Source organism: Camelus ferus, chromosome 6, assembly GCF_009834535.1.
Source record: "Camelus ferus isolate YT-003-E chromosome 6, BCGSAC_Cfer_1.0, whole genome shotgun sequence".
Lineage (NCBI taxonomy): Eukaryota > Metazoa > Chordata > Mammalia > Artiodactyla > Camelidae > Camelus > Camelus ferus.
Window position 1 is genome coordinate 84,701,213 of NC_045701.1, and position 27,816 is coordinate 84,729,028.

Genomic DNA, 27,816 nt, shown 5'->3' on the forward strand with positions numbered 1-27,816 from the left:
AAATTAGGATATAATACCAACCGTTAGCATATAAAGTGGAGAAACAGGAGCCTTCCTATCTTCATATGCCACTGGTGGGAGTGTAAACTGGCAAAGCCATTCTGGAGAGTACCACGGTTGAGTGAAACCAAGCACCGTAGACTCCATGACCCAGCACCTCTATTTCTTTCTAATGGTTCATAAGAGATACGTGTAATACCCATTCCATTGTTGTCTGTGATAACAAGGAACTGCTAGCAACCTAAATCTTATTTGAGGAACTGATAAGTAAAATGTGTTAGATACACAAATCAAATACTTTCAGTGCTCAGAATTAATGAACCCACGGTATATATAGCCCCAAAGATGGACCTTTAAGACATCATGGTGAAGGAAAAACAAGGAACAGAATGAGTTCTTATCATGATACCGTTTGTGTATATTTAAAAACAGACATTTAAACTAAAAGCAGTATCTTTTGGTGATATATAGATGTATTGGGGGCATATCTTGAATGGAAGAGGATGCCTAAGGGTGTTAGAGAAATAGGAGTGTGGAGAGGGAATGAGAGGAAAATAACAAAATAAAAAAAGAGAGGCCTTGCTGACTCTGACGAGCTGAAAACTATGATCAACGAAATTTTTGTCCCTGAGGTCCAAAAAATAATCACCCCAATCCCCCTTCCATTCCTTCGTAGTCTTTAAAACTTTAAAAAATTGTATAGTTGATTTACAATGTAGTGTTAGTTTCTGGCATACAGCATAGTGATTTAGTTATACACATTTTTTAATATTCTTTTTCATCATAGGTTATTACAAGATATTGAATGCAGTTCCCTGTGCTCTACAGTAGGACCTTGTTGTTTAGCTATTTTATATATAGTAGTTTGTATCTGCTAATCCCAAACTACTCATCGCTCTCCTCCCTTACTCCTTTGGTAACCATAAATTTGTTTTCTATGTCTGTGAGTCTCTTTCTGCTTTATAAGTTCATTTGTACCTTCTTTTTTTTTTAAGATTCCACATATAAGTGACATTATATGGTATTTTTCTTTCTCTGACTCACTTCCCTTAGTATGATCATCTCTAAGTCCATCCATGTTGCTGCAAATAGCATTACTGCATTCTTTTTTATGGTGGAGTAATATTCCATTATAGATATATACCACATCTTTTCATCTGTCGATGGACATTTATGTTGTTTTCAAATCTTGGCTATTGTAAATAGTGCTGCTATGAACACTGGGATGCACGTACCTTTTTGAATTACAGTTTTCTCCCAACATATGCCCAGGAGTATTGTTGGATCATACTGGTAACCCCATTCGTAGTTGTTTAAAGAATCTCCTTACTGGTTTCCTTAGTGGCTGCACCAATTTACATTCCCACCAACACTGTAGTAGAGCTCTTTTTTCTCCATACCCACTTCACCATTTAGTATTTGTGGACTTTTTAATGATGGCCTTTCTGACTGGTATGAGGTGGTAACTCGTTGTTTTGATTTGCATTTCTCTGATAATTACCGATATTAAGCATCATCGCTGCCTATTCTCAACAGAATCAAATGCAAGCAACTCAACTTGGCTGGGCCTTTTCCCATAAAGAACCTACCTCTCTTCCAACTACCTTTCCAAGCACTCACTTCCGTGACACTTAAAGCTCTACTCTGCATGTCCTACAACCAAAACACATCCTGACTCCAGTCCGAAACGTGCTGACTCGTATTACTCTTGGGAAAGTCTTACTGAGCGTTTAAGATTCAGTTTAAGCGTCTCCCCTCCAGGAATCCTTTTCTGACGGATGTCCTTCCCCAAATGCTAGCCCCTCCAGGACTGTATCCCCCTCCTCATCACTTTCGCACACACCATGTTCCATCAGCTAATTTTGGGTTCACACCCCTCCCCCAGAGCTAGAGCAGAGTCAGACGGTGGTCTCTGCGTCCGCAGCTCGCACACTGGGGTGGGCTGTCCCTCGAATAACCGCAGTTATTTTGGCAAGTTAAGCAAGATCCCAGACCATCTCCCTCTCCCTTGTTTCCCCTCTTACTGCTACAGCAACCCCACTCCAGGCCACCGACCCCAGCCCTCCTACACGGGCTGCAAGAGGCAAATGGCTCTGCGCACGCGCTGCGGCTAGGGGCGCGCTCGTTTGGGGGCGGGGGGAGGAGCAGGGAAGGGCGGCAGGGGGCAGCCGCGACGTTGCGCGGCAGTTGCGTCCGGACCGCGTCCAAGCGGCTCCCGGGAGGGGGCGGGGCCGAGGCGGGCACCTCCCCCGCCCGGGCCCCGCCCCCGCAGGACGCCCGCGCGCCTCGCCCCGCCCCCTCGCCTTGGCCGCCCCGCCCCCTCGGCGGCCGCCCTCCTTCTCCCGCCGCCCGCTCGCCTCCCGCCCGGCTCCCGCGGCTGAGAGCGGGAGAAAGTCCTGCTGGTGGGCGGCCGCGGGGCTGCGCGCGTCAGACTTCCCGGGGCCGCTCCGGCCCGGGCGGCGAGGGGGCCCGGCGGTCCATGCATCCGCCGCCACCCGTCGCCGCGATGGATTTCAGTCAGAACAGCCTGTTCGGCTACATGGAGGACCTGCAGGAACTCACCATCATCGAGAGGCCGGTCCGCCGGAGCCTCAAGGTGCGCCCTGGGGAGGAGGAACTGCCCGCAGGGCGCTCGGCGGCTTGCCCCTGCCCCGACCCCCGACCGCTCGCTCCCCGAGGCGGCCCGGGACCCTCTCGGAGTCCTGCTGGCCCCCCGTCTCCCTGTTACCGTAACCCGGCCGCTCTTGGGCCCCTCTTTTCGACGCGGCTCGGGTTCTCCTAGTCTGGATCCCATACCCCGAGGAGCGGGCTCCTGGCCCTATCCCCTGACCCAGGGCCAGTCCGCGACCCTTCGGACGCCCTCGGTTCTGTAGTCTCTCAGTCCATGCCGGCGCAGGCCCTTTCCCCAACCCGCCCTCCAGGAACGGCCGGCCGAGCCCATGTCCCGGCCAAGCCAGCGTCTTCCCCGGCGGGATCCCTTTCGCACAACCGTGGTTCCTCCGTTGCGGCCCCTCTCTCCCCAATCCCTGCAGGAGCTGCCTCCAGTAGCCGCAGCCAGCTTATCCCGGGTCCTTTCCTTAGTGCCCCCCCTCCCCCCGGGGCCCCGCCCGCTTTGGCTCCCTGGTGCTGCTTGTCCGGGTTCTGGCCCCAGTCCCACTCCTCAGTCAACACGGCCCGACTCTTCCCCCCTATCTTTCCCAGAGACACCCCAGATCCCATCGTCCCACCGCGCCCCCAGCAGGGCATGCTCGAGTCCCCCAGTCCCCAAATCAACCTGGGCCTCCCTTCACCTCCCAAGTAGCACCCATACTACAGTCGTCCTGCTAGGGGTTTTCAAAGCCCTCTTGACCCTTTGTCCCCATCCTGAGTCACCACGCATCCTTTCCTCCCATCCCCTCCAGAAGTCTAGCTAGGATCCTGCTCCCCAACCCCGTTAACGGAGTCAACCTGCACTAGCCTCCCCCACCCCCAGTAGCTCCCCCACCCCGCAGAGTCATCTTCCTCCCAGCCTCCTAGAGGCTCCAACCCTCGCTGCTGGCAAACCTAGTTGACGGACCACCCTTCCCCCTGCATCCACTTGATAGCTCCTTTAGCTCTTCTCACCCACCTGCCTCAATATCTCGAGTCTTTGATTTCTTTCCAGTCCAGAGTTTATTCCCTTCCCTCCCCCCACTCCAGATTTCGTCTTTCTCATTCTCACTCGGCTGCAGTCTCCATTGCCCCTTTGAGCATTGACTGGGATGGTAAATGCCCGCGAAACAGCCTTGAGATGTTAGAGATTAAAAGTATGTATATATTTTATATATGCACCTAAAATTGATTTCAGCAAGGTTCTGCAGCCACAATATGATTCTCAGGCTTCAGTCTAGAATCTAGAAGAGTGAAAGGAAAAAAAAAACAAAAAACAAAACCCTTTGGCCCCAGAACTCCACCACCTAAACCTGACAATTAGAGACCTCTGTGGTTTGAGGTCATCAGACCCTTGAGTTGTTTTTAATAATGCCTAATTGTGAAACTTTTTAATTAGTCTATACTCATAGGGTCCCAAGACTGATTAGACGTTTGTTTGCATAATTTGTATTTTACACTTGACAGACACCAGAAGAAATAGAAAGATTGACCGTTGATGAAGACCTCAGTGATATTGAAAGGGCTGTTTATCTGCTCAGGTATTTCATAAAGTCTTTCTGTGAAATTGCTCCTCTTTTCCTGTGGCGGCATCTATCAATGATTTCCGAAATGTCATGTTACTTTTAGGTTCAGATTTACTTAACACTTGGACAGAATACTTTTGCATGCGCAGTCCTTAATCATGTTATACGTTAAGATTTAGATGTGAACTTACCGATTTGAGAACTGAAATCAAGTAAGATACCCAACTTACAGAAGGAGGAGAAGAAACAGAAAAACTAATGATTTGAGTTGAATTTCATTTAAGAAAAATGTTGCAGCTTTGGCTGTTCTCACATAAGATCCAATAAATTTAGATGAGACTTATGACTATCCACTGATTAATTTTAAGTTAATTGTAGAGTATGAACTTTATATGCTATTGACTGTGCAGAAAAAAATCCACAAATATACTAGTTCAATTTTTTTGCTTAGGATATCCTGTTTATATTACTTTTGCTGTGTGACCCTTATAATTTTGCCTGAGAGATTTTAAAATTTAATTGAACTTACTCTCATTTAAGTTTCATCTCACAAGCTCTACAGAATTGCTTAAGGCAAATGGTTATCAGGAATATTTACAAGATTTCTCTCAACTATTTAAAAAATTGTGTTGTGGATTTAGCTTCGTAAAAATTAATGTGAACATTAATAAACATGTCTATAAAATTACTTCAGAATATTTGCCTAGGGCATTTTGTGTACAGTTGTTTTCAAATTTCTCTTTAACTTGCACAACATTTTCTCTTTTGGCAAATTAGTTTTCGCTTTTGTTTTTCAGAATCAGATTTTGCAAACTGATGTTATTTACCTCCTGGGATATTTATCATCCTTGTTTCTTTAGCTCGGGTCCACTTTGCCAATTTCAGATGCTGGCAAGTTTCTTGTTCTCCTTTCTTGTTTTATAGATTATGTTTCTAGTCCCATGATATTCATTGAATGACCCTGTTTAAAAAAAAAAAGGATCCCTTCTCCTTGACTTCCATTTTCTTAATTATTCTGTAGCCTATTTGTGACACCTGGGTTCTGTTCTTATTTTAGTCAGAATTTTAGCATGCTTACAATTTAGACCATTCTCTTCTATGATTCTATTACTTTAAAATGTTTCCAGATTTGAGATCTTATGTTGATGTTATTTCCCCTCTTTTGGTGATCTTTGGTAGCCTGCTCTCATCATTTCTACCTATTTATTTAAACGAAAATGATTTTATTTATGTATGAACTAACAGTATGTATTTTTTGGTGTTTACTTAGAGAATACTCTGTTTAACCCATTTTGATAATTTATTGTGTTATATTTGAAGTACTTTATTCCTTAATGATTCACATGTCTAGTATGGTGAACAATAGCTGTGAACATCTGCTGTTTCCCACAGTTCTTTTGTTTGGAGTAGGTAGACACTTGAAGAAAATTTGGATAAGCTTCTTTTAACATACAGTGGTTAATGATTTGAGGTAAGTTCCTGCTTACTCCCACTGAATTCTCTTCGTATAAACGCTGGCTTACAGTTAGGAAATGGAGAGCCTTGCTCTACTTACTTGCGACAGCAGATACTTATTCTAGATATCAGTGACAGGCTTCTTTTTTAGGAGAACTTACTGGTTTTCTATTTTGCTTTTATTGTTAGCAAACCAGGTCGTCTAAGTTGTCTATTTCTCAGACACAGAACGTAAGTTTCATCCACTTCTGGAACTTACAAAGCCCTTACAGAGACAGGTGGGTCCTCCCATTCTTAGCCCAGAGAGTTTTCAAAGAGATCTGATATCTCCTCTAGTTTCTTGTGGCTCATCTACCTTGAAGGAGGTTTGCAAGGTGACTCAGGAGGGAGATACTGGTTTGGTTGTGCATGGGTTCTCCAGCCGAGTCCTTCTTTTGTATTCTTACCATCTCACCACCTCCTGGGGAGAGTGGGATTTCACCTTTAGGCCAGCTTCTGACACAACGACTGCCTGAAAGGTTCTTTCTTCCCTGGGAATCATGGGGAGGCTGTGGGATTGTCTTATGGATGTGATCCAAATTTTGCCTCGGTTAAAGCTGTTCAAGCCTCATCTGCTCTCATGTATTGAGCCTTCTATTTTAAATGTAATTTATTCCTTTTTTCCCCTGTTGTACTTCCCAGTGCTGTAGAACCTAATACCTAGTCCTGTGTTTTTTTCTGTATGATTTTCAGGTTTATTTTTGAGTTAGCTTTACCTTTTCCTCTATATTGGGTATTTAGTATCCAGAGTGTTCCTCTTTTGAATGTCAGATTTGTTTCTTTAGCTCTCTTATTTTGTATATTAAATCTATTTTGGAAAATTATGTGACATTAGAATTAGGAGTCAAGTGTGTAAGCATCAGTGGGAAATGCTTTAAGTTAGTGGAGGTTCTGATAGCATTTAAATTGAACCTAATATCTAAAAAAAAAGCATTATATATGGAGTCTTGCCATCCAATGAAAAACAAGTATACACTGTTCATTATCTTACCCTAAAATACGGCAGATCAATTATTAATGCTATTTTCATAAGTAAGTTCAGAACATTATGGTATTTGAAGATTGGACACAGATGATTTTCTGGTTTTGCATACATATGACGCTGATATACCCATCTGTGGCATTTAGCACTGAAGCAAAACGACTTTTCTAATAGTCGTAGCTTGTGGCTTAGTCAAAATCACCATCACAGTATCTTCTTGTTCTCTCCCTTCGCTGAGATTTTGGCATATATTTTAGGAGTCTCCTTAAAGTGTGCGAATACTTTTGTTAGAAAAGGGTCCTAAGTTTGTACACTGTGCTTTCGTTAGGTAGCTCTTTAGTCACGTATCTATAATTGCCTGTCAGATAGCTTCCAGACCCTTAAGCTTGGGATACGTGACTCCATCTTAGCTGTGCAGTGTGATGTCCTAACGGGCCTGCGTCTTTTTTTTTATTTTAACCGAATTGATTGAGATGTAGTTCACATGCCATACAATTCACTCATTTAAAGTGTACACAGTTCAGTGTTTTTTTTTTTCCAGTATATTCAGAGTTGTGTATCCATCACCACAACCAATTTTAGAACATTTTCATCACCCCCAAAAGAAGCCCTGTACTTATTAGCAGTCACTCCCCACTTCTTTCCAATCTTCCCAGCCTTTGGGAACCACTAGTCTTACTTTCTTTCTCTATGGATTTGCCTATTCTGAACATTTTATGTAAATAAAATTATGCAACATGTGGCCTTTTGTGAGTGACTTCTTTCACTTAGTATAATGCTTTCAAGATTTGCCCATATTGTAGCATGTGTCAGTACTTGGTTTCTTTTTATTGATGAATAGGCTTCCACTGTGGGGTTATATCACATTTTGTTTGTTCATTCATCAGTTGATGGACACTTAATGTTTCCACTCAGTCTGACACTTTTTGAAGCAGTCATGCTGCCCTCTTCCCTGTTACTCAGATACATCATGTTGATCCTCGACTCTGCTTTTCCCCATCCTGGAATATCTTTCGTTATAACCTTTCTGACATCTTCCATCCCCAGGATCCAGCTGTAATCTTGCATCTTTCATAAGGCCTTTCCTAACTGCTGAAACCACCTGGATCTCAGGTTTCTCTGAGCTTCCATGTCATCACTTAGTGGCTGTAATCCTCAACTAGCAATTAATCTCTACTTTGTGTGCCTTAACTTGTGTGCTTTCTTTGATAGACGGTTAGCTCTTGGAGAGCAAGCCTTGTTTTATGTTGTTGCTGTTTTGGTTCTTTCTTGTTCTGTGTTATGGTCGAAATATATATGCCTCTTAATGGAATAAAATGTATTTTAAGATGACTGAAATGTCAGATGAATTAAGCAACTTCTGACGTTTTTTGTATTGTAGGCAATAGAATCAGACAGATTTAGGTTATATCCTGTTCTACCACTTATTATCTGTGTGACCATGGGCAACTTACTTATGGTTGATAAACCTTGGTTTTCTCATCTGTAAAGTGGAAATAATAATTCTTATTTCCCAAGGTTGTTGTATTATGTGTAGAGCCCCAGTCACCAAGTAAGTACCCAGTTAATTCCCTTCTGTTTCCTTTACCATGTCCCTACGTCCTTAGTACTTAGGTGCTCCAGGTGCATCTCAAACTTTCGAAAGGATAGCAGTATTAATTTTGCCTTCCAATAATTTTAATAAAGTAACAGGCAAGTAAAGTATATCAACTGAAGTTTGTGATAGATATCTATTAACTTCCTGTGCTTATAGTATTTATCAGAATCTTCACATATTTTAAGCTGATGATAAAGTTAGCCAGTTTAAGTAATATTCGCTATTTATATTATGCATTAAATGAGTTGATTGGTTAATGTACCTAACCTAACTCTTATATTGCTTACTTTTACAGTCACTTTAAAACCATTTGTTACCTTCATTGCGGGTTTTTAAACATCTTGCACTTTGCCTTTGGGACAGTTAGATAAAGTACATCTTTAAATTAGGAACTTTTTCCCTTTTCTTTCTCATCCTTTTTTTCCTCCCCCAGAAGTAAGAGCTCCCCCTAGTGGTATCACTGAGTGAGAATTCTGCAGCCAAATCTGGAAATAAAAGTGCTGTAAGCTGTGGCTGTTGCTAATCACATCTGGGAACTCTTGCCTTCAAGATTAACACAGGGGAGCAGTGAGGTCATGAGGAAGAACTCTACTGATTACCTTTGCTACCGGCTAGCTTTTGTTTGTTTTATTTTTAAAAATACCTGTCTTACTTGCTAGGCAAATGGGAAAAGTTGTGTGAGAATGCCCTTTCTAGGATCTTCTATGTCACTACGTTTCTTTTACCTTCACTATCGTCTTGATCTCTTCTCCTCCTTCCCCCCTCCCTCCTCCCCACCCCACCCCTGTCGTCCTCCTCCTTGCCTTCTGCCATTTAGTACTGTTTTGGTGAAGTGGGGTGTGTAAGGGATGTATGTGTGTGAAAGAGAGAGAAAATGTGTGTATGTGTGCGTGTGTGTGTGTGTGTGTGTCGTGGGGGTAGGGGTAAGTCTTGAATTTCTTGAGTGTTGCGGAGGAGAGGCACATCCCAGTTTTTAACCCTTCACAATTGGAATGAATAGTTGGTTAGTTAATCCCCCCAAATTGGTTAATGTGGGGAATCATAAAAAAGATACATACCTTCAATATTTCATTTTAGGGTGAAAGTATCATTTTTTGACCTATCTTTTGTTGTAGGCCCACTACCTTTTGAGAATGGGTCTGCTTAACAGATTTCATAATCTTTTTTCTTGCATAAATTCCCCCATAAAGATTTACAACGTCAAGTTCAGCTTTCTTTAAACCCGAGTGAGAATTGAAAGATGCTTATGATGTAGTCTGAAAGCCTGTCTTAGATTTTTATGATTTTCTGCTCATCTTTTGCAAGTTGTCTCGTTCTTCCTAATTCAATAGCAGTTTCCTTTGGCAACTTATCTTTATTGAGTTTTTCTAAAACTTTCAATTTAGTTGTCATAGAAACAACTCTTTTGTGCTTTCATGTTTATGTAATATTTAATGAAATTATGTAATTGCAGTATCAAGTAAATTGGGATAAACTGGTCTGAGAACAAACAGCTGACTCTTGGTTACAACTCAGCTGGTTAGAGAAGAAGCACGTGAGCATTTTAGAGTAGCTTGTTAGCTATAAGCTTTCAGCTTGCCTTTGGCAGGGAAGTGGAGAGTGTTACTTAGTTGGGAGAGTCTTTTAATTTCTTGTTAAGAGAGACACTGCCTCTTCAGAACAAGCACTGCGGTGATCTTGCTTCATCCTTGGACACTCGTGACATTCCTCTTTTGTCTCTGCGTTGAGTTTGGTCCATAGTCTTGTCTGTTCTTCCTTCTCCATCATATTCTAAAAAAAGAAATTAATGAATTAAGAATCTCAAAGAGGTACTCTCATAAACATGTATTTTGTTTTTTAAAAGAAACTTTTGGAACATAAACAGAAATGAGCACACATCGTAAACATACAGCTTGTTATATTTTCACAAGCTAAAAAGCACCCACATAACCAGCACCTAGATTAATAAATGGAACATAAACTGTTGTATTAGCCGACTAGCCTCCCTTGTACCCTTAATTTCCCCCATTCCCTGCAAAGGGTAACTGCTATCCTAACTTCTAACACCATAGATTAATTTGCCTGATTTTTGAACTCTATATAATAGGAACCATGGAATGCATTGTTTTGTGTTTAGCTTCTCTTGCTCAACTTAAAAATAAAAGATTTGTCCATATTGTTGCATGGAGAAATAGATTGTTCATTCTCATTCCTGTATGGTATCAATTATATGAATATACCATAGTATTTATTCATTCCACTCTTGATGGACATTTGTTTTTAATGTTTGGCTGTTACGAAGAATGCTGCCATGAGCATTCTGAGGCAAGTCTTTTGGTGAATATGTGTATGCATTTCTTTTAAGTATCTTCATAGAAGTAAAATTGTTGGTCGTGGCATATGTGTATATGCAGTTTAAAAGATACTGCTAAATAATCTTCCAGAGTGCTTGTACCAGTTTATACTTCCACCAGCAGGCCATGAGTGGTCCCATTTTCTATTTTTTAGGAAACAAAGTGACAGACTTTCTAGTACATACATTTCTAGTATATCAATAATGAACTACCTACCTAATAGCCCATAGAATTTTCTGTTATTCTGTGTATGATTTACGTATGTCATATAACTTTTTTCTTTCCCTAGGAGCATTTCTATAATTTTTTACAATTTTTATTCTGCTAGACTGCTTGGTCTTTTAAAAGGAGTACCACCTTTGTCTGCTGCACTTTTAATGAATCCAAGTTCCTATTTTTTAAAAAATTGCCCAAGTTATCATCCTGTGTGTAGATGATGCACAAATTACTTGCCTTTCTATGTAGAAATCGGAGGCATCTTCATTTTCATGTTCTAGGATCAGAGGGATCACTGTTTCACGTGCTAAGAGGAGTACATAATGGATTCTAGCTGTATATCTCCCATTAGCGCTGAGGCCAGATTACTTAAGTCCTTGGCAAACCCTGAATTCCCTGTTGTGGAAAAGTACTAGGTCTCTGAATATAAGGGGTTGGAGATTATTTCCCATCTCCTTTTCCTTATCTTTTGTTATGAGAACAGCGATAGGAGGCATCTGTTTCTTTTTTTCCTATTTACTGAAGCTTCAGAAGGCTCTCTCTGTGACATCAGTTAGAAAGCAGAATGCTCTCATGGGAGCTGTAGGAAAAGCTTAAGTAAAAAGTTAACTATTTTCATCAATGTAAAGGTGACCCATGTAATGTCATTGGGAAGACCCAGAGCTTAACAGCATGCGATTATGAGAGATTTGAGCAGTTTTCATCTTGTTTACAATAGCTCTTTGATAACCTGTTTAAAATACCTACAAATCTCTATGATAAAACACTAAAGTAATCCTAAAATGAGTGCTGGTATAAAGATTTGAATAAAATATGGGTTAAGTTATATAACTGCAATGTAACTGTATTATAACATGTGTATGTGTATATTATGAATGTGTTATGTTTGTGTATATATTTTCATGAACAGTTCATTCTGACACTTGAGATGTAGCCAAGTGAGACACACGAGATCAAGCTTCGTCCCCACACATTGCCAGTTAGTTCCCAGTAAAAATTTGGAGTTGTATTGCTTGGCTCCCAATCTTGTTGAGTTGTGTAGTGGTTTCTTAGTATTCACATTATGAGTTAAAGTGATGACTGTACCAAGTGGTAAAAATCATAACTCTTAGGGTCACATAAAGGAAATTAAACTGTTGAATAAGGTCCAATGATCTTTAAATCTGTACCCCTTTAAACTTGGATATTTTGCTTTTTATAGTATCTTTTGTTGGCCATGTTGGCCACCAAATGTGGGAGGCAGGGAGAAAGTATTCAGACTTAGTTCTTTAGCCACCACTTTTGGCTTTATCCTTACATGATGTTGGTATGTGATAATCATGTCAGAAGTAATTGCAAAATCTGTTATATCCTTGTATATGTGTATGCCTTACAGTGTAATTTTCCCTCCAAATCAGAGATGTTAATCATGGAAAAAGATTTCTAATGCAACTAATAGTTACTTTAGAATATCTTATGAATTTAGTTTAAACATATAGAATATTGTTGAGTGCTTACTGTGTGTTAGGCATCTCCTGGGGAGTGTACTAGCAGATACTTCTGTTCAAGGAAGCAAATGCATTTTTCTTAAATTTGAATAGAATAGATGTTATCTCCAGTTAACGAGTACGTTGGGCATTGAGAAGGAAGTATGTAGTGCTGGAAATACCTTATATTAAGGCAGACTCAGATTTATTCTTGGAGGCTGAGGCTCACTCATCTATTTAGTGAGAGACCCTTGGATAAGTTGCTGATCTGAGCCCAAGCCCCCTAATCTAAATTGGGAATGATAAAACCTACATTGTAGGATTGTTAAGAAGGTTAGAGGAAATGTATGCAGAGCGCACAGTGCAGAGTTGTGTTCAGTAAAGAATAATTGTTGTTGGTCTTTTAAATCAACTGTTTGCAATTCAGTATATATTTTACTTTGAATGTATAGGAAAATTCCTATCCAGAAACTTCATGTAGTTATAAAATTTTCTCTCCAGATGGTGCCCCTTTGCAGTTAATTCTCCACCCTGACCCTAGGCAACCAATGATCTGCTTTTTGTCACATATATTTTTCATTTTTTCAGTTTTATTGAGGTATAATTGACATTAACTGCACATATTTAAACTGTATAATTTGATGAATTTTGACATATGTGTATACTTATGAAGCTATTATCCCTATTAAGATAATGAACATATCCATCATCCCCCAAATTTACTTTGTGCTCCTTTGTAATCTCTCCCTTTCTTCTGATACCTTCCCCAACTCCAAGCAACCACTGATCTGCTTTCTGATACTATAGGTTAGTTTAAAGTTTGTAGAATTTTATGGAAATGAGTCATACAGTAGCAACTCTTTTATCTGGCTTCTTTTACTCAGTGCAATTATTGTGAAGTTCATTCATGATGTTGCATGTATTAATAGTTTACTCCATTTTATTATTGATAGTTATTCCATTTTAAAGATATGGCACCTTTTGTTTATCCATTCATCAGTTGATGGACATTTGGGTAATTTCAAATTTTGGCCTATTGCAACCTCAGTGTCTGTGAAAATTCATGTACAGATCTTTGTGTGGACATGTGCTTTCCTTCCTCTGGTGAACAGCTGGGAGTGGAATGGCTGGGTTATATGGTAGGTGTATATTTACATTTTTAAGAAACTGCTGAACTGTTTTCCAAAGTGATTGTACAATTTTACATTTCCACCAGCAGTGTATGAGAGTTTGAGTTGCTCTGTATATTCACTGACACTTGGTATGATCAGTCTTTTTGATTATGAGCAATTTTAGTGGTATCTCCAACGGTGTAGTGTAGTGGTATTTCATTGAGTTTACACGTTGGGTTTCCCAAATGACCAGTGGACACTGAGCATCTTTACATGTGTTTATGAACCATATGTTTATCTTGTTCGGTGAAATGTATGTTCAGATCTTTTACTCATTTGTTGGATGCTTTCTCCTAGTCTGTAGCTTGCCTTTTGAGTACCTATCTTTCAAAGAGTAAAATTGCTTTGCTTTGCTGTTGTTTAATTTTGATGAGGCTTAATTTAGTTTTTTCATTATAGTACTTTTTTGTGTTATATTTAAGAAATCTTTGCTAAATCTAGGTCATTAAATTTTTTTCTTCTAGTTTCTTTTAGAAGTTTTAATGTTCTAGCTATTAATTTTAGGTCTATGGTCCATTTCCAGTTAAATTTTGTATATGGTGTAAGGTAAGGATTGAGGATAATTTATAATTTTTTTTTTTGCACATGGCTAGAGTGTACAGTAGAAATGGCTAGTTTGTATTGTAAGAATCATGGGACCTGGTGTTTGTCTCTGTGACCACATTCAAGGTGCTTAAGTCCTTCAAACACCATTTTCCCTCTTTCCACCTGATAGGATAGGTTGGGTTTCAGAATTTAAGGTCCTATCTTACTCCAGCAGGCTATCTTCAATTCTAAGAAAGATAAGGAAAGGTTGTTGAACCCCAGGTTCTTAATTCATCCACTAGGTAGTGCTAATGGACATCCCTGCAAGGGCAAAGACTCTTTGAATAGGTGAGCAGTTTCAGAGCTTTTTTAAAGGTCATTTGTGAAGTAGATATTCATAATTCAGAAAGTGCCTGTGTTTCATTAAGGAGTGAATGCAATAGTATTGTAATAATGAAATAAAATATACCATTCATTACTGAAAAATGTCATGGTTGAACAATATTTTCTTTAAAGAGTTCTATACATTGTAGATTTGGTTTGAATATGTTTTGGGCAGAATGAGAGTTACATGGCTAGCATAAAAATATTGACATATTTATGTATGAAAAATCAGACCTAGAAGTCTGATGAATTTAGAATTGTCACGGAAATTCTCTTGGTAATAAGTTTATAAACTGTATTTGCTTGGGAATTCTTTTGGTAATAAAATTATAATGTATATTTCTTGAGTAGTGGACATTCTTGAAGAGGAAAAGGATTCACAAAAGTACAGCCTGGACGTGTGGAGGGAGGAGAGGGCAATCCCCCACTGCAGCTCTGGTGATGGTGGGGAGGGAGGGGGCTGATGTTCACATATGGTTGGTGTGTAAGTATATTTCACATAATTTTCCAATTATTTGGGGGATTTTTCCAGATTCCTTCATGTTACTGGTTTCTGGTTTAATTGTGTAGTGGTCACACAACATACTGTGCTTGACTTCAGTTCTTTTAAATTTACTGAGGTTTGTTTTTTGGCCAGAACATAGGTTGATCTTGGTAATTATTCCTTGAATACTTGAAAAGAATGTTGGGTATAATGTTCTGTAAATGTCAATTAGGTCAAGTTGGTTGATGGTATTTTCTCACATCTTCTATATCTCTAAGGATATTTTCTACTTGTTTTAGTAACTAAAATAGTGGAATATTGAAGTTTCCATAATTGCAGATTTGTCTTTTCCTTCTTTCAAATTTATCATTTTTACTAGTTGCTCATGTATTTTGACTTTTGTAATTAATGCATATTCAGCTAGGATTATTATGTTTCCTTGGTGAATTAACCCCTTCATAGCTGTGTGGTGTTTTCTTTATCCCTAGAAATATTCCTTGTTTTGAAGTCTACTTTATTTAATATTAATATACTTGCTCTAGCTTTCTTTTGGTTAATATTTACACAGCGTATCTTTTCCTGCCCTTTACTTTTTTTAAAAAAGTAATTTTTATTTTGGAATTAGTTTGGATTTCCAGAAAAGTTACAAAGACAGTTTAGAGAGCTCCTGTTGCCCACTGCCATTTTTCCCCTAAAGCTAACGTCTTACATAACCATGGTAAGTTTGTCAAAACTAAGAAATTAACATTGGCACATCACTATTAACTAAATGCCAAACTTTGTTTGGATTTCAACCGTTTTTTCGTTAGTGTCCTTTTTTTTTTTTTTTTTTCCTGTTTCAGGATCTAATCCAGGATATCACATTGCATTTAGCTGTCATATCTCCTTAGTCTCTTCTTGGTTGTGACACATTCTTAGTTTTTCCTTGCTTTTCATGATCTTGATAGTTTTGAAGAGTACTAGTCAAGTATCTGGAGAATGTCCCTCAACTTGTGTCTGTCTGATGTTTTTCTCATTGTTATATTGGAGTTATGGGCTTTTGGGAAGAATACCATAGAGGTGACGTGCCTCTCTCATGCAATCGTTTTGGGGTACATGACATCAACATGACTTATCACTGCTGATGTTAATCTTGATCACTTGGTTAAAGTAGTGTCTGCCAGATTCTTCCACTGCAAGAGTGATAAGAGAGGACCACCCAGCCTTGTGCCTGATCTTGAGGGGAAGACATTTGATCTCTTATCATTAAGTATGATGTTAGCTGTAGGTTTCCTATAGATACTATTAAGCTAAGGAAGTTTCTTCCATTCCTAATTTGTTGACAGTTTTAATTATGAATGGGTATTGAATCTTGTTGAATTTTTTTTCTGAGTCTATTAATATGATATATGGCTTTTCTTATTTAGTCTTTTAATATGGTGAATTACACTGATCAATTTTCAACTTATGCATCAGCCTTGCATTCTTGGGATGAAATCTACTTGTCATGATCTAAGAGTCTTTTATATGTTTCTGGAATCTATTTCCTACTATATTTTTGAGAAACTTTGCATCTATTTTAATGAGAGATATTGGTTTGCAGTTTTCTTGTAATATCTTTGCCTAGTTTTTGGTTTTAAGGGAATGCTCATGAAATGACTTGGGAAGAGGGGTTGCCTATTTTTGGGAAGAGATTGTCTAGAATTGGTATTATTTCTTCCCTAAATGTTGGATAGAATTCACCCGTTAAACCATCTGGGCCTGGAATTTTATTTTTGAAATGTTTTAAACTAACAGTTCTATTTATTTAATATATATAGGGCTATTTGGGCCATTTGTTCTTAATGAGTTTTGGTAATTTTTGTCTTTCAAGTACTTAACTCTTTCATCTACAGTATTGACTTCATGGGCATCAGATTATGCTGTACTAGTATTCCCTTTTAATGCTTGTGGGATCAGTAGTGATACCCTCTTTCTGATTCCTGATATTAGAAATTTGTATCTTTTCACTTTTTTTCTTGTTTAACGTGGCTAGACGTTTACCAGTTTTTTTTTTTTATTTTCAAAGAACCAGCTTTTGGTTTTATTAACTTTTCTCTAATGTTTTCCTATTTTCAGTTTTGTTGTTTTTTGTTTCCTTCCTTCTGCTTGCTTTACATTTAGTTTTCTTTCTCTAGTTTCTTAAGGTGGAAGCTCAGTTTATTGATTTTAGATCTTTTTTCCAATGTATGCATTTTTACACTATAAATTCCCCTTTAGCTGCATCCTACACATTCTGATATGTTGTATCTTCATTATCATTTGGCTGAAAATTTTTTCAAAAAATTTTTGTCTCAAGACTGCTTTAACTCATGAAACTTCTGAGTAATTTAGAAGTGTGTTGTTTCATTTCCAAATATTTGGAGATTTTCTGCACATCTTTTTGTTACTGATTCCTAATTTAGTTCCATTATGGTTTGAGCATGAACTTGGTCTGATTTCTGTGACCTCCCCTTCCTTCCTCATTACAGCTCTGACTTCATTTCTTACTGTTCCCTTCTTCACTTGGTGTGTACGCCAGCCATCCTGGCTATTCATTAACTACGCCAAGCACACATTTACCTCAGGGCTTTTGCATTTGCTGTTCCTTCTGCTTTTAATGTTTTTTCCTCAGATATCTGCATTGCTTGTTTCATCATTTCTTTTAGATCTTTTCTCAAATTTGGGTTGCCTACTTATCTCAGATAAAATGGCACCACCATCTCCTTAATGTCACGAGTTAAAAACCTGGAATTATCGTCAATTTTTCCTTTTACTCCTCTCTGATATTTAGGCAGATTAAATCTTTATTTTACAAAACACGTTAAAATTTTTATTTGTTTAGTCAGGGTGGTTTTCAAATACTGGATTAGCAGAAACCTGCTGGAGGGTCAAAAATTCCAGTGTTTTACTCATTTCCTTTGGTATACTGGTGGGTAAATAAATGTGGCCTTCATTTTTTTTTTTCTTCAGGAGAAGTATTTCTAATGTTCCAAAATGGCTTATATTTTATTAGTTCAACTCTAGTCTCTTATTTGTTATACAGGAATATATACATAGTCTCTAGACTAATTTTATGTTTTTTTATTAAGCAGTGAGAGCTCTGTAACTTACGTTTTTCTTTTAATCCTTGTTGCTAAGAAACACTGAGCATAGCCACTAACCAGCTGTGTGACCTTGGGAACATCATTTAGCTCCTCTGCGTTCTGTCAGCAAATTGAGGGAGCTGTCCTGGTCATGCTGCTAAGACTGCGTCCTGCACTGTGACCCCAAACTGGCCTCAGTGCTCCCTTTGGTCAGTTTACCTCAGGTGGTATGTGTTAAAAGCCATGTACCAAAATGTGATGTAATTAGAACTCTCTCAGAAAAAGAAACTTACTATGGATAAAGAAAAAAGTAGAATGACTTGTTATTTTATTAAATCATGATTTTACAATAAAAGTCATTACATACTATGATTTTAAAAGTCCACGTCACTGCTTAGTTTCTTCCTGACTCTCACATAAAAAGCATGTGGACCTAGTCTTGTGGACAACATATTAAAATCTTGAGATCTATTTATAATCTAGGTGAGATACGCACATCATTATTTGTGTATGTATGAGTAAATTTACTAATTATTTTCTCATATAGATCATTATTTACTCAGTGAATTGCAGGTGGTATAGTTGGCAATTATATTTCCTAAGATGATATTTTTCTCCAAGATAACTACAACTAGGGGACTGATGACACATATATTGCCAAGAGAAATGATAGGAATGTCTGAGAGAATTCTTTTGCTGTAAAGGGCAGGAGGGAGAAAACTGGTTTTGTTTCTCTTAGAGAAGAAAATAGACATGTGAAATTAATTTAAATGAATAGTTATTTGGGAACCCATGAGGGATTGTAGTTTTGTTGTTTTATTTAAATTAGATTCTTGCTTTGGGGAGGTAGTGTCCTGACCCTGGCCATATCTAGCTGATCAACCTTGAACCACTTCTGTAATCTCTGTGGATGTTGGTTTCTTGATTGTCACAATGTGAGGGGGTGAATTACATGCATGTCTAAGGGCCTCTTCAACTCCACCATTCCATTAAATCCTATCATTAGCATTAGAGAGAAGGAATCATTATTTCACACAGCTTTTAAAGATTGATTTTGGGTTGACTGATGAGCTTTTAAATTTTGTAATTGATTTGTTTGTATTCTGATTTGGTGCCCCATTTATAGTAATTATCAGTCAAAGGAGCAGACAGGAACCACTGTATGTTGCTAAGGACTCTCTGGGTTGTACTCTTCCCTCCTAGACTTAGCATCTCCATGGCATAATTTTTAAATCTGTGGCTCTAGCCTTGGGCTTTTCTCCCGAACTTTGGGCCAGGACTGCTTTCTGGGTGCTGCCACCATGATATTTTTATCAGAATGGCTTGCTGGCTTTTCAAACTCAGTGTGCCCACAACTGAGTTCATCGCTTTATAATCTAAATATGCCTCCACTTGTTCTTGAAGCCCGACTGTCCTTTTAAATCGCACTGCAGGGAAACCTGGGAATAATTTTGTACTCTTTCTTTTTCTCTCAGTAATTAGTTTTATATCCAGCCTTATTGATTTTATTTCTGCAAGAAGCCATCCCTTCCTTGCCACTCTAATTCAGCTACAGAGGATCAGAGTGCTTTGTGTTTATTGTTTGCTTTCTACTTCCAGAGCACAGTGACTGGCAAATCCCAAGTATTCAGTAAGTCCTTAGGAAATGACTGAATAAATCCCATCTAGCCTGGGACCTCTGAACACACTGTTCCTTCTACTCTCTCTTTTCACTGATTCTTACTCATTTTTCAGGTCTCGACTTTTCAGGGAAGGCCTCCTTGACTTCCAAACTAAGCGATGTTCTTGATGGTACTGTGTACTGTTCCTTTTATATGTCTTTGCACACTTATGATGACTTCATTGATTTTTGTTGTTGTTTAACTCAAGTCTTCTCTGACTGTCAAACTCTAACAGGGCAGGGTTGGTATCTGCCAGGGTTTAGCTCAGTGTCTAGTATGTAATAAGCAGTCAGTTCGTATTTGTTGTCTGATGAACTCTCTGACTAATAAGGCACTATTAGATTGTATTGGAGAATCCAGAACCAGTGCCTGGTACCCAGCAGCTCCTGAAAAAACACTTGCTGAATCGTCTTATGTAAGTTAAATAATTGGGCCTCCTCCCCTTCCTGTGATAGCTGTTTATCATCCTTTCTTCCTGTAGGTGCCAGGGATTTGGCCTGATTTTATCTTTTTCTTTCTTTTTTTTTTTATTAACAGCTGTCAGTTACTCTTTTGTTTCCTCTCCTGGGTTCCTCGCTCACTGGATTGGCTGCTGTGTAAATCCAATCCTCTTAGTTATCCCCTCCCCCTTGATATGTCCTATATCTGTATATTTTTGAAAAGTATTTTTAAATGGATTTTTTACTGCCATTTGTTAATGGGGAAATAGAAAAGCTGATTAAAAAGAATAATGGGAGAGATTACAATGTTCCCAGGAATCTTTTAAGTTTGGGTAGTTATTCCTGAACTCATATTTTCCATACCTTTCAATATTCCTGTTATAGCTCATATTATTTAGGGCAGACCTTGGTAATCTTCCCTTTTACTCTTTGTAAAATACTGTAGAATAATGATTTTCAATTTTTTTTTTTACTGTAATTCATAGTAAGGAATATATTTAAAATTGTGACCTAGTATATATACACATGTGTTTGTGTATGAGAAGTAATACATATATAACTGAAACTAAATTTTAACAATAATTATCCTTCTGTATATACTAAATTAAAAACATAGAAGTTAACATGAAATATAACCCTGTTAATATTGAAATATAATATGGAAAAACTCAAAATAAACAATACAAAAGCAAAAATAAGGAAAGATTTATGAATGCAGCCGGTGTGTTTGCTCCTTAATAAGTTCGTTCCACCCCAGGACAAGTGAGGATGATGTGGGGCGTGAGGGAGAAAGGAAAGGCTAGAGTAATTCTAAGCCATGTTGGTGGAAAATCAGACCTCTGTTGGTTAAAAGAGGTGGAGGAAGATAAGCTCAATTTTTCATATGTGAAGTTGAAGAGCCATTCAGAAAGAAATGATGTCTTTATAACTGGTGATACTGGTTTAGTCAAACGAGTTTGTCTCTTCTTCACAATGAACGTGAAACTTCTGCACACTATGTTGACATGACACTGGGATAGTAAAAGATACATAGTGGAAACTATCAGTAAGAGAATGTATTGTAACAGGAACATTACTAAATAATTTGTGTGCCCATTTTTCTCTTGCAAAATTATCAACTTAAAGACATTTTTAGGCTGGCAGTTCAGCCACTTCTTATGATGGATGGAATGATCCTAAGTGGTATATAGCAGCCTGAGGTTATGGACTTAGAAATCATAGGTTGGAATCCTGGCTCTAATGGATAACTTTAGGGAAGTCACTTTTTTTTCTGCTGGGACTCAGTTTCCACAGCTCTAAAGAAAGGATTTAAATATAAGGCATATATATTGTCAAGATTAACATGATAATGTATGTAAAGCATCTGGCCTGGCACGTAGACCCTTAGATGTTAGTTTTCTTTTACCTTCCTTTGGTGCTATTAAAAATACAATTTGTTTCTCTGTGATTCTAAGCATGATAACTATAAGCAGAGTTGAATGGTTCTCTAACTATATAAACCTTTTAAGGTGATGTTTTGAAGATTTAACTTTACTAAGGATTCAGTTTTATAGTACTAGCATGAACATACATCGCATTTGTAAAGTGACTAATGTTATGGGTTGGTGTTTGGAATCTTCAGCTTTGGATTCTTGACCCATCTTTGTCTTAAAAAGAGGTTTGTTTTTTCTTGGGAGTTTAATTCTCTAAGCTAATTATTTAATTAATTTTGTTCTGTTCATTAAAACAAGCTGTTTAATAATTTATTTTGAGTAGAGAATTAACTATCAACTATGTAAAGTTTAGTTTTCATTGGGAATTCAAGGCCTGTGTGACATCTGCTTCACTGTTACAAATACCAGCACAGTATCGGCAGCTTACGTGGTGTATTTTGGACTTTGAGAACCACTAGGATTAGGATCACAGGCTCTCTGTATATAAATCATTTAGGATCCTACACATAGTTGAACAGTTAGCAGAGCTGGAGTTGTCAGGTTAATTTCTCCAGTGGTGACTATGTTATGTTGTCACCTTTGGAAGCATCTGCTTCTTCCCCTCTCCCTTTTCCCATTGGTTTAGGATTGAATAAACTGGGAGGGTTGTCTGGCTGGGAAAAGAGACAGGACTCTTTGCTATACAGTTAGAAGAATTCTTAGTGTGTGAATCTGTCTTCCTCATTAGATTGTGAGCTCTCAGAAGGTTGAATCAAGGTACAAGAGTAGAGAAAGGCAATATTGTCAGTACTTAGATCTGTTCTAACACACAGCTTATTCCTTGTGGGGAAGGACGTGGGTTTCATAAATGAGCACAGATGGCCTCATTTTTAGAGACCCGGCATAATGCTTCTGAAAATGCTTTAGGTAATATGAAATACGAAGAACTTTTTGTCCTTTTCTTAATCTCCCACAAATTAGTTAGCATTTTGTTTCCTTCCAGCATCATTGAGGATTGGCCTTTTCTGAAATTGTATGGTTTTAAAAGCATTATGCAGCATAATTGTACAGCTTTCTCTAGTAGTGCTCCATTAAACTTAGGAGCAGGAGTGGGATGGAAAAAGCAGATGGCTGAGTCTGGTATTAGCTGGGTGCACAGGTTGGAAGAGAGGTAGGGGGTGTAATGGTCAGTGCATGGGTTTTGGAGTTGTTGGGCAAGTACTTTCAACTTTCTAAGGCTTAATTTCCTCATCTATAAAATGGAGCTAATAATAATAGTATCTAATCTACCCCATAAGATTATTGTGAGAATTAAATAAAATGACTGCAAGTAAGGAGTTTATTAGCATAATGTCTAGCATATGGTGTACTAGGTACTATTTTTATTGGTGTGATTTGGAGGAGAATTGAAGGAGTTTATTGGTGAGAGTGTAACTGAAGTAAAAGGGAGGTTCAGGCTGCCAAGGAAGAAAGTGAAACTAGGAGGAACATTAGAAACTGGAGAATAAGAAGGAATTGAAGGGATTAGAAATGTGATGAGGCTCAAAAAATGGATTTAGCAATAGAAGAATGGAAAGATAAGAGTTTATGGGCAACAAAGGAGATGACAGTGGTTGCAGATGGGGAGACAAATTCAATTTGAACCCACAGATATTTGTGGAGCCCTTACTGTGTGCTAGATACAGTGCTAAGCATCAGGGATGTAAAATTTGGGCATGACATCATTGGATTACAGGGGGCCAAAAACTAGCTATTTGTTAGTCACCTGAATAAAGAAGTTGCCTATGACAATGGCAGTACTGGGATGACAAGGAAGACTGCAAACTTTTTTATTTTAGCAAAAAAATGCTTGAGTGAATTGACTTGTTTTTCATTGGTTTAAGATATTACTATAAATGGCTCTTTAAAATAGGTGCATCCCCCAATGGGAATAAAATAATTAGTAACATTAATTTAGAATTTGAAAGATAGCTGTCCTAAATTCATTTATTTAACTAGTCTTTTTTTTCCCTTCCTCTTTCCTTTTTAGCCACTAGTGTACAGATTAGATGATTAACCCAATTTTTTTTTTCTTCCAGTTTTAGAGGAATGATTTGCTGAGTGGGCTCAAGTCCTTTTTGTTTCTGAGTATCTAGAAAAGGAACATGCTCCAAAGAACAGCACAGCTGGGGCAAAGAGGGGAAGCTCATGTTGTAGCCAGGATGATTGTTCCTTGTGCCTTTCAGTTGAAAGTCTTGGGTTTTGAAGTGTAGGAAGCTTATTTTGTTAAAAAAAAGTTTAACGATCAAACATTTACTTTAAAATTACATTTATCATATCAAATAGCAATAAACTGAATTTCATATTGTTGACTTAAACTTTTGCTGATTATTTCTGAGTTCCTCCTGTTCAGGTGATGGTAGCATAGGTCCACACATATTCAGTTTATTTTTACTGACTGCGACCGAAGTCAGCAGGAGATAACAACAGGTCTACAGCACCTGAGAAATTCCTGGGCATGGGGGGCTCAGTACGCCACTATAATGTACAGCCAAGTCTACTCTTCTCCAAGTCTGTTTTGTCTAATACACAACCCTTTCTCAAACTCTCCTCATTCTTTCCTCTCAGGTGCATTTCAGTAGACTACATGTTAGTCCATCTCTGCCACCTGTTCTTTTCCCACATCACTTTTAACATTGTTATTCTGAAGGGGAACCCTGCTGATAGGACTGTAGACATGAGTAGTGCACACATGCATTCAGGTCAGACGGACTTTCTGCTCCATTTGGGCGAAGTGCTACTGTGCACTTGACTAATTTCACTCATACAGTCTGAAAAATTGGAAGAATCTGCAGTTTCATCTGTCCTTTTTTTTTTTTTTTTTTCTTTTGACTCTTCCTCTGTTATGGTAGCTCTCAGAGTATTACCTCCATCAGCATCAGCATTACCTGGGAACATGTTAAAAATTAAGTTCTCAGTCCTCGCCAAGATCTACTGACCTAGAGTCTCTGGGGCTGGGACCCAGTTTTAACAAGTGCTGCAGGGCGATTCTGATATATGCTAAAGTTTAGGAACCACTGCTCTACTATGTTATGATTACCAACCTGTATACATTTCCTTGAAAGCTCTGACAGTATATTTCTGCTAAGCGTAATGCATAGGCTGAAAAATATGAAATTGCCATTGTTGTAGGTCAATAATTATCTAATGTTGGTAATTTCATGTGGTTCAACTAGTAGTTACTTTGTATAAACTAGGGTTTCTTAGACCTTTTTTGTTAAGATACTGACATTCCTTGTAGGCAGCTGTCCTGTGTGTTGTAGGACATTTTAGCAGCATCCATTGATTCTGCCTACTGGATTACAGTGGCATCTTCCAAGTTGTGATGATCAAAAATGTCTCCAGACATTGTCGTATGTGCCCTGGTGGAGCGGGGAATTGCTCTCGGCTAAGGACTGCTAACTAACTGAATTGCTATACTTTCTAAGCAATGATCCCTGACACAATACCCAAAGATAGTATTTTTCTTTCTGGGTGAGAAAAGGGCCATATATAAATTGATTATAGAATTTCAATTTAGATTTTATGTTTGATAGAGATTATGGGGATTACAATTTAGGTGTGCTTTCTTTTTATATTTTTCATGTCCTGTTTATAATAAACAGCATTACCTATAGACTATCTTGCTTTTCTAATATCTTGTAACTGTCAAAGTCTAATGACAATCTATATATTTTTTCATTACTAATAACTTGCTCATTTTCTTGGATGCCCAAAGGATTTTTTAAAAAAATTCTGTAATGTATCTCAGTGTTGGTTGTGCTGGATTGATTTTTCTGAGGTATATGGTGTGCTTTTTTGAATCTTTTTTCATAGCAAATGATTTTTTTCTTTTTTGATGATTCTGTTGCTTTGGCTTCTTCTTCAGGGGCTCATATTAAAAATATGTTGGATCTTCTTTGCCTGTCTTATATATCACTTTCTCTCAAATTTAAAAAATGTTTTAAAACCATTTTTATTCTTTTCACCTTTTATTTTTCTTGGGCATTACCTATTTTATTTATTCACCCTTGTGTTCTTTCTAGTTTAGTCTTTTTCAAGGTATTTTCTTTCAGTTCTTCCCTGAGTTTTATCACTTTATTTCTGAGTTTTCATAATTTTGATCCATGTTTTTTTCTATATCTGATACATTTTCTTAATTTTTTTTCTTTGCTTGTGGAGAAATAGTGGGTTCTAATTAGCTATTTTGTGGGCATGCCAGCCTTTCGTTGTCTTTAAGAGTATTAGTTTAGTCCTTATTTTCTCTCTTTTTTAAAAACTATAGAATATGATCATGATCCTTACAAATTTCTCATATTTATGTGAAATTAGTTTTATAAATCTTATAAGGAGATGTGGTTCAGGGTAGCTTTTCTAATTTCAGGGTTCAGGAGTCCACCTCCCCCCCCCCCCCTTTTTGTAGTGTTCAAAATAGAATGCCTTACTTTCTGAAGTTTCTTGGTTCTGTTTGTCTAAAGAACTTTTATTTGGACCTTCTCTTTCGTTTGTGGTCTGTTGTTACTGTGCTGTTCAGTTCAGATTCTGCTTCCTAGAATTTTTCTTCAGTGTGGACCTTTGTTCTAGAGTTTTTGAGAGTTCTTGGAGATTACACTGCTTCATTCCCTTCAGATATTATTGTGGATTCATTGAATTCATTAGGAGTGTACAAGATCATTCAGTTTTAGCTGCTTCCCATCTGTGCATGTATTTTGGGTTTGTGTTGGAAATCTTACCACTTAATTATGTTGGAGATGTCATGCGTAGTTTGAAAAGTTTACTCTCCTAGTTAACTGTCGGTTTTTATGGGGAATTCAGGAGCTTTCAAAAACGGTGTCCACTGCTGTCATCTTTTTGGATATTCTTCTACCATTCTTTCCTTTTTTATTTGTAAACTTTATTTTGCATAGATTTAGTGAGGTATTATTGATGTACAGTGAATTGCACATATTTAAAATGTACTATATGATGAGTTTTGAAATATGTATATGCCATTGAAACCCTCTCCATGAGCACGATAATAAAAATTTATTACCCCTAAAAGTTTTCTCATGCTCCCTTGTAATCCCAACTTCCTTTTCCCCCTCATTTCCCAGGCAACATCTTATCTGCTTTCTCTCACTGTTGTTTGCATTCTTTATAATTTTATATAAATGGAATCATATAGTAGTATACTCTTAAGTATGGCTTCTTTTATTCAGCATAATTATTTTGAAATTCACCTATATTGTGTGTATCAATAGTTCATTCCTTTTTATTGCTAGTAGTATTCCACTGTATGGATGTATCACAGTTTGGTTAATTATCCAAGTGTCAGTGAACAGTTGGGGAGTTTCTAGTTTTTGTCTATTACAAACAAAGTTGTGATGAATACTTGTGTTCATATTCTTTCATTTCTCTTGGGTAGAATTCTGAGAGTGGAATGTCTGGGTTGTTTGGTAGGTGTCTGTGTAACCTTTTAAGAAATTGTCAAACTTTCCCAAAGTGGTTGTACCACTTTACATTTCTACCAGTGGTGTGTGAGAGTTCCTCTTCAGCCTTGCCTACATTTGGTGTGTTCAGTCTTTATAAATTTTAGCCATTACAGTGGATATGTTGTGGTATATTATTGTGGTTATAATTTGAATTTACTTAATGATTAATTTTGTTGGGCATCTTTTTCATACACTTATTTGCCTTTTATATATTATCTTTGGTGAAATTCTGATACCTTTCATCCATTTTTTATTGGATGTTCTTATTTAGTTTGAGTTCTTTATTCTAAATACAGATTGTTTGTTGAAGATATGTCTTGGGTATGACAGTGCCTTTGAAGAATAAATGTCTTTAATTTTGATTAAATTCATTTTGTTGATTTTTTTTCTGTTAGAATTTATACCTTTTGTGTCCTATTTAAGAATTATTTATCACTAAGAATTTCTGCTAAGTTTTCCTCTAGAAGTTTTATAGTGTTGGCTCTTACATTCAGGCCTGTGATCCATCTTGAGTTCATTTTTGTATGTTGTTTCATGCTGGGGAGAAGAGATTGATTGAGTTTTACATGTGGCTGTCCATTTGTTCCACTACCATTTGTTGAAAAGATGATCATTTTTCCATTGAATTGTCTTATCCCTTTGTCAAAAATCAATTGGCCATTTATGTTTGGGTCTATTTCTGCACTCTCTATTCTCTCTGTCCTTTTCCACTGAGCTGTACGTCTCTCTTTGCCACTGCCACACTATATTGTTTATTGTAACTCTGTAATAAGTCTTGAAATCAGGTGGTGTTAGCTCTGCAACTTCATTCTTTTTCAAATTTGTTTTTGCTTTTCTAGATCCTTTGCATATCCATATAAATTTTAGAATAAGTCTGTTCATTTCTACAAAAAACCTATTGGGATTTAGATTGGGATCATGTTA

General features: G+C 37.8%; 1 protein-coding gene across 1 annotated transcript in view; it reads left to right on the plus strand.

Moving 5' to 3' along the window:
- The first annotated feature begins 2,337 nt into the window (after nucleotides 1-2,337).
- Nucleotides 2,338-27,816, plus strand: part of PPP4R4 (protein phosphatase 4 regulatory subunit 4) — an 89,113-nt gene continuing 63,634 nt past the window's right edge. The window contains 2 exon segments of the mRNA XM_032482559.1: nucleotides 2,338-2,596; nucleotides 4,096-4,169. Coding sequence (XP_032338450.1) covers nucleotides 2,480-2,596; nucleotides 4,096-4,169 — 191 coding nt within the window. The 5' untranslated portion in view covers nucleotides 2,338-2,479.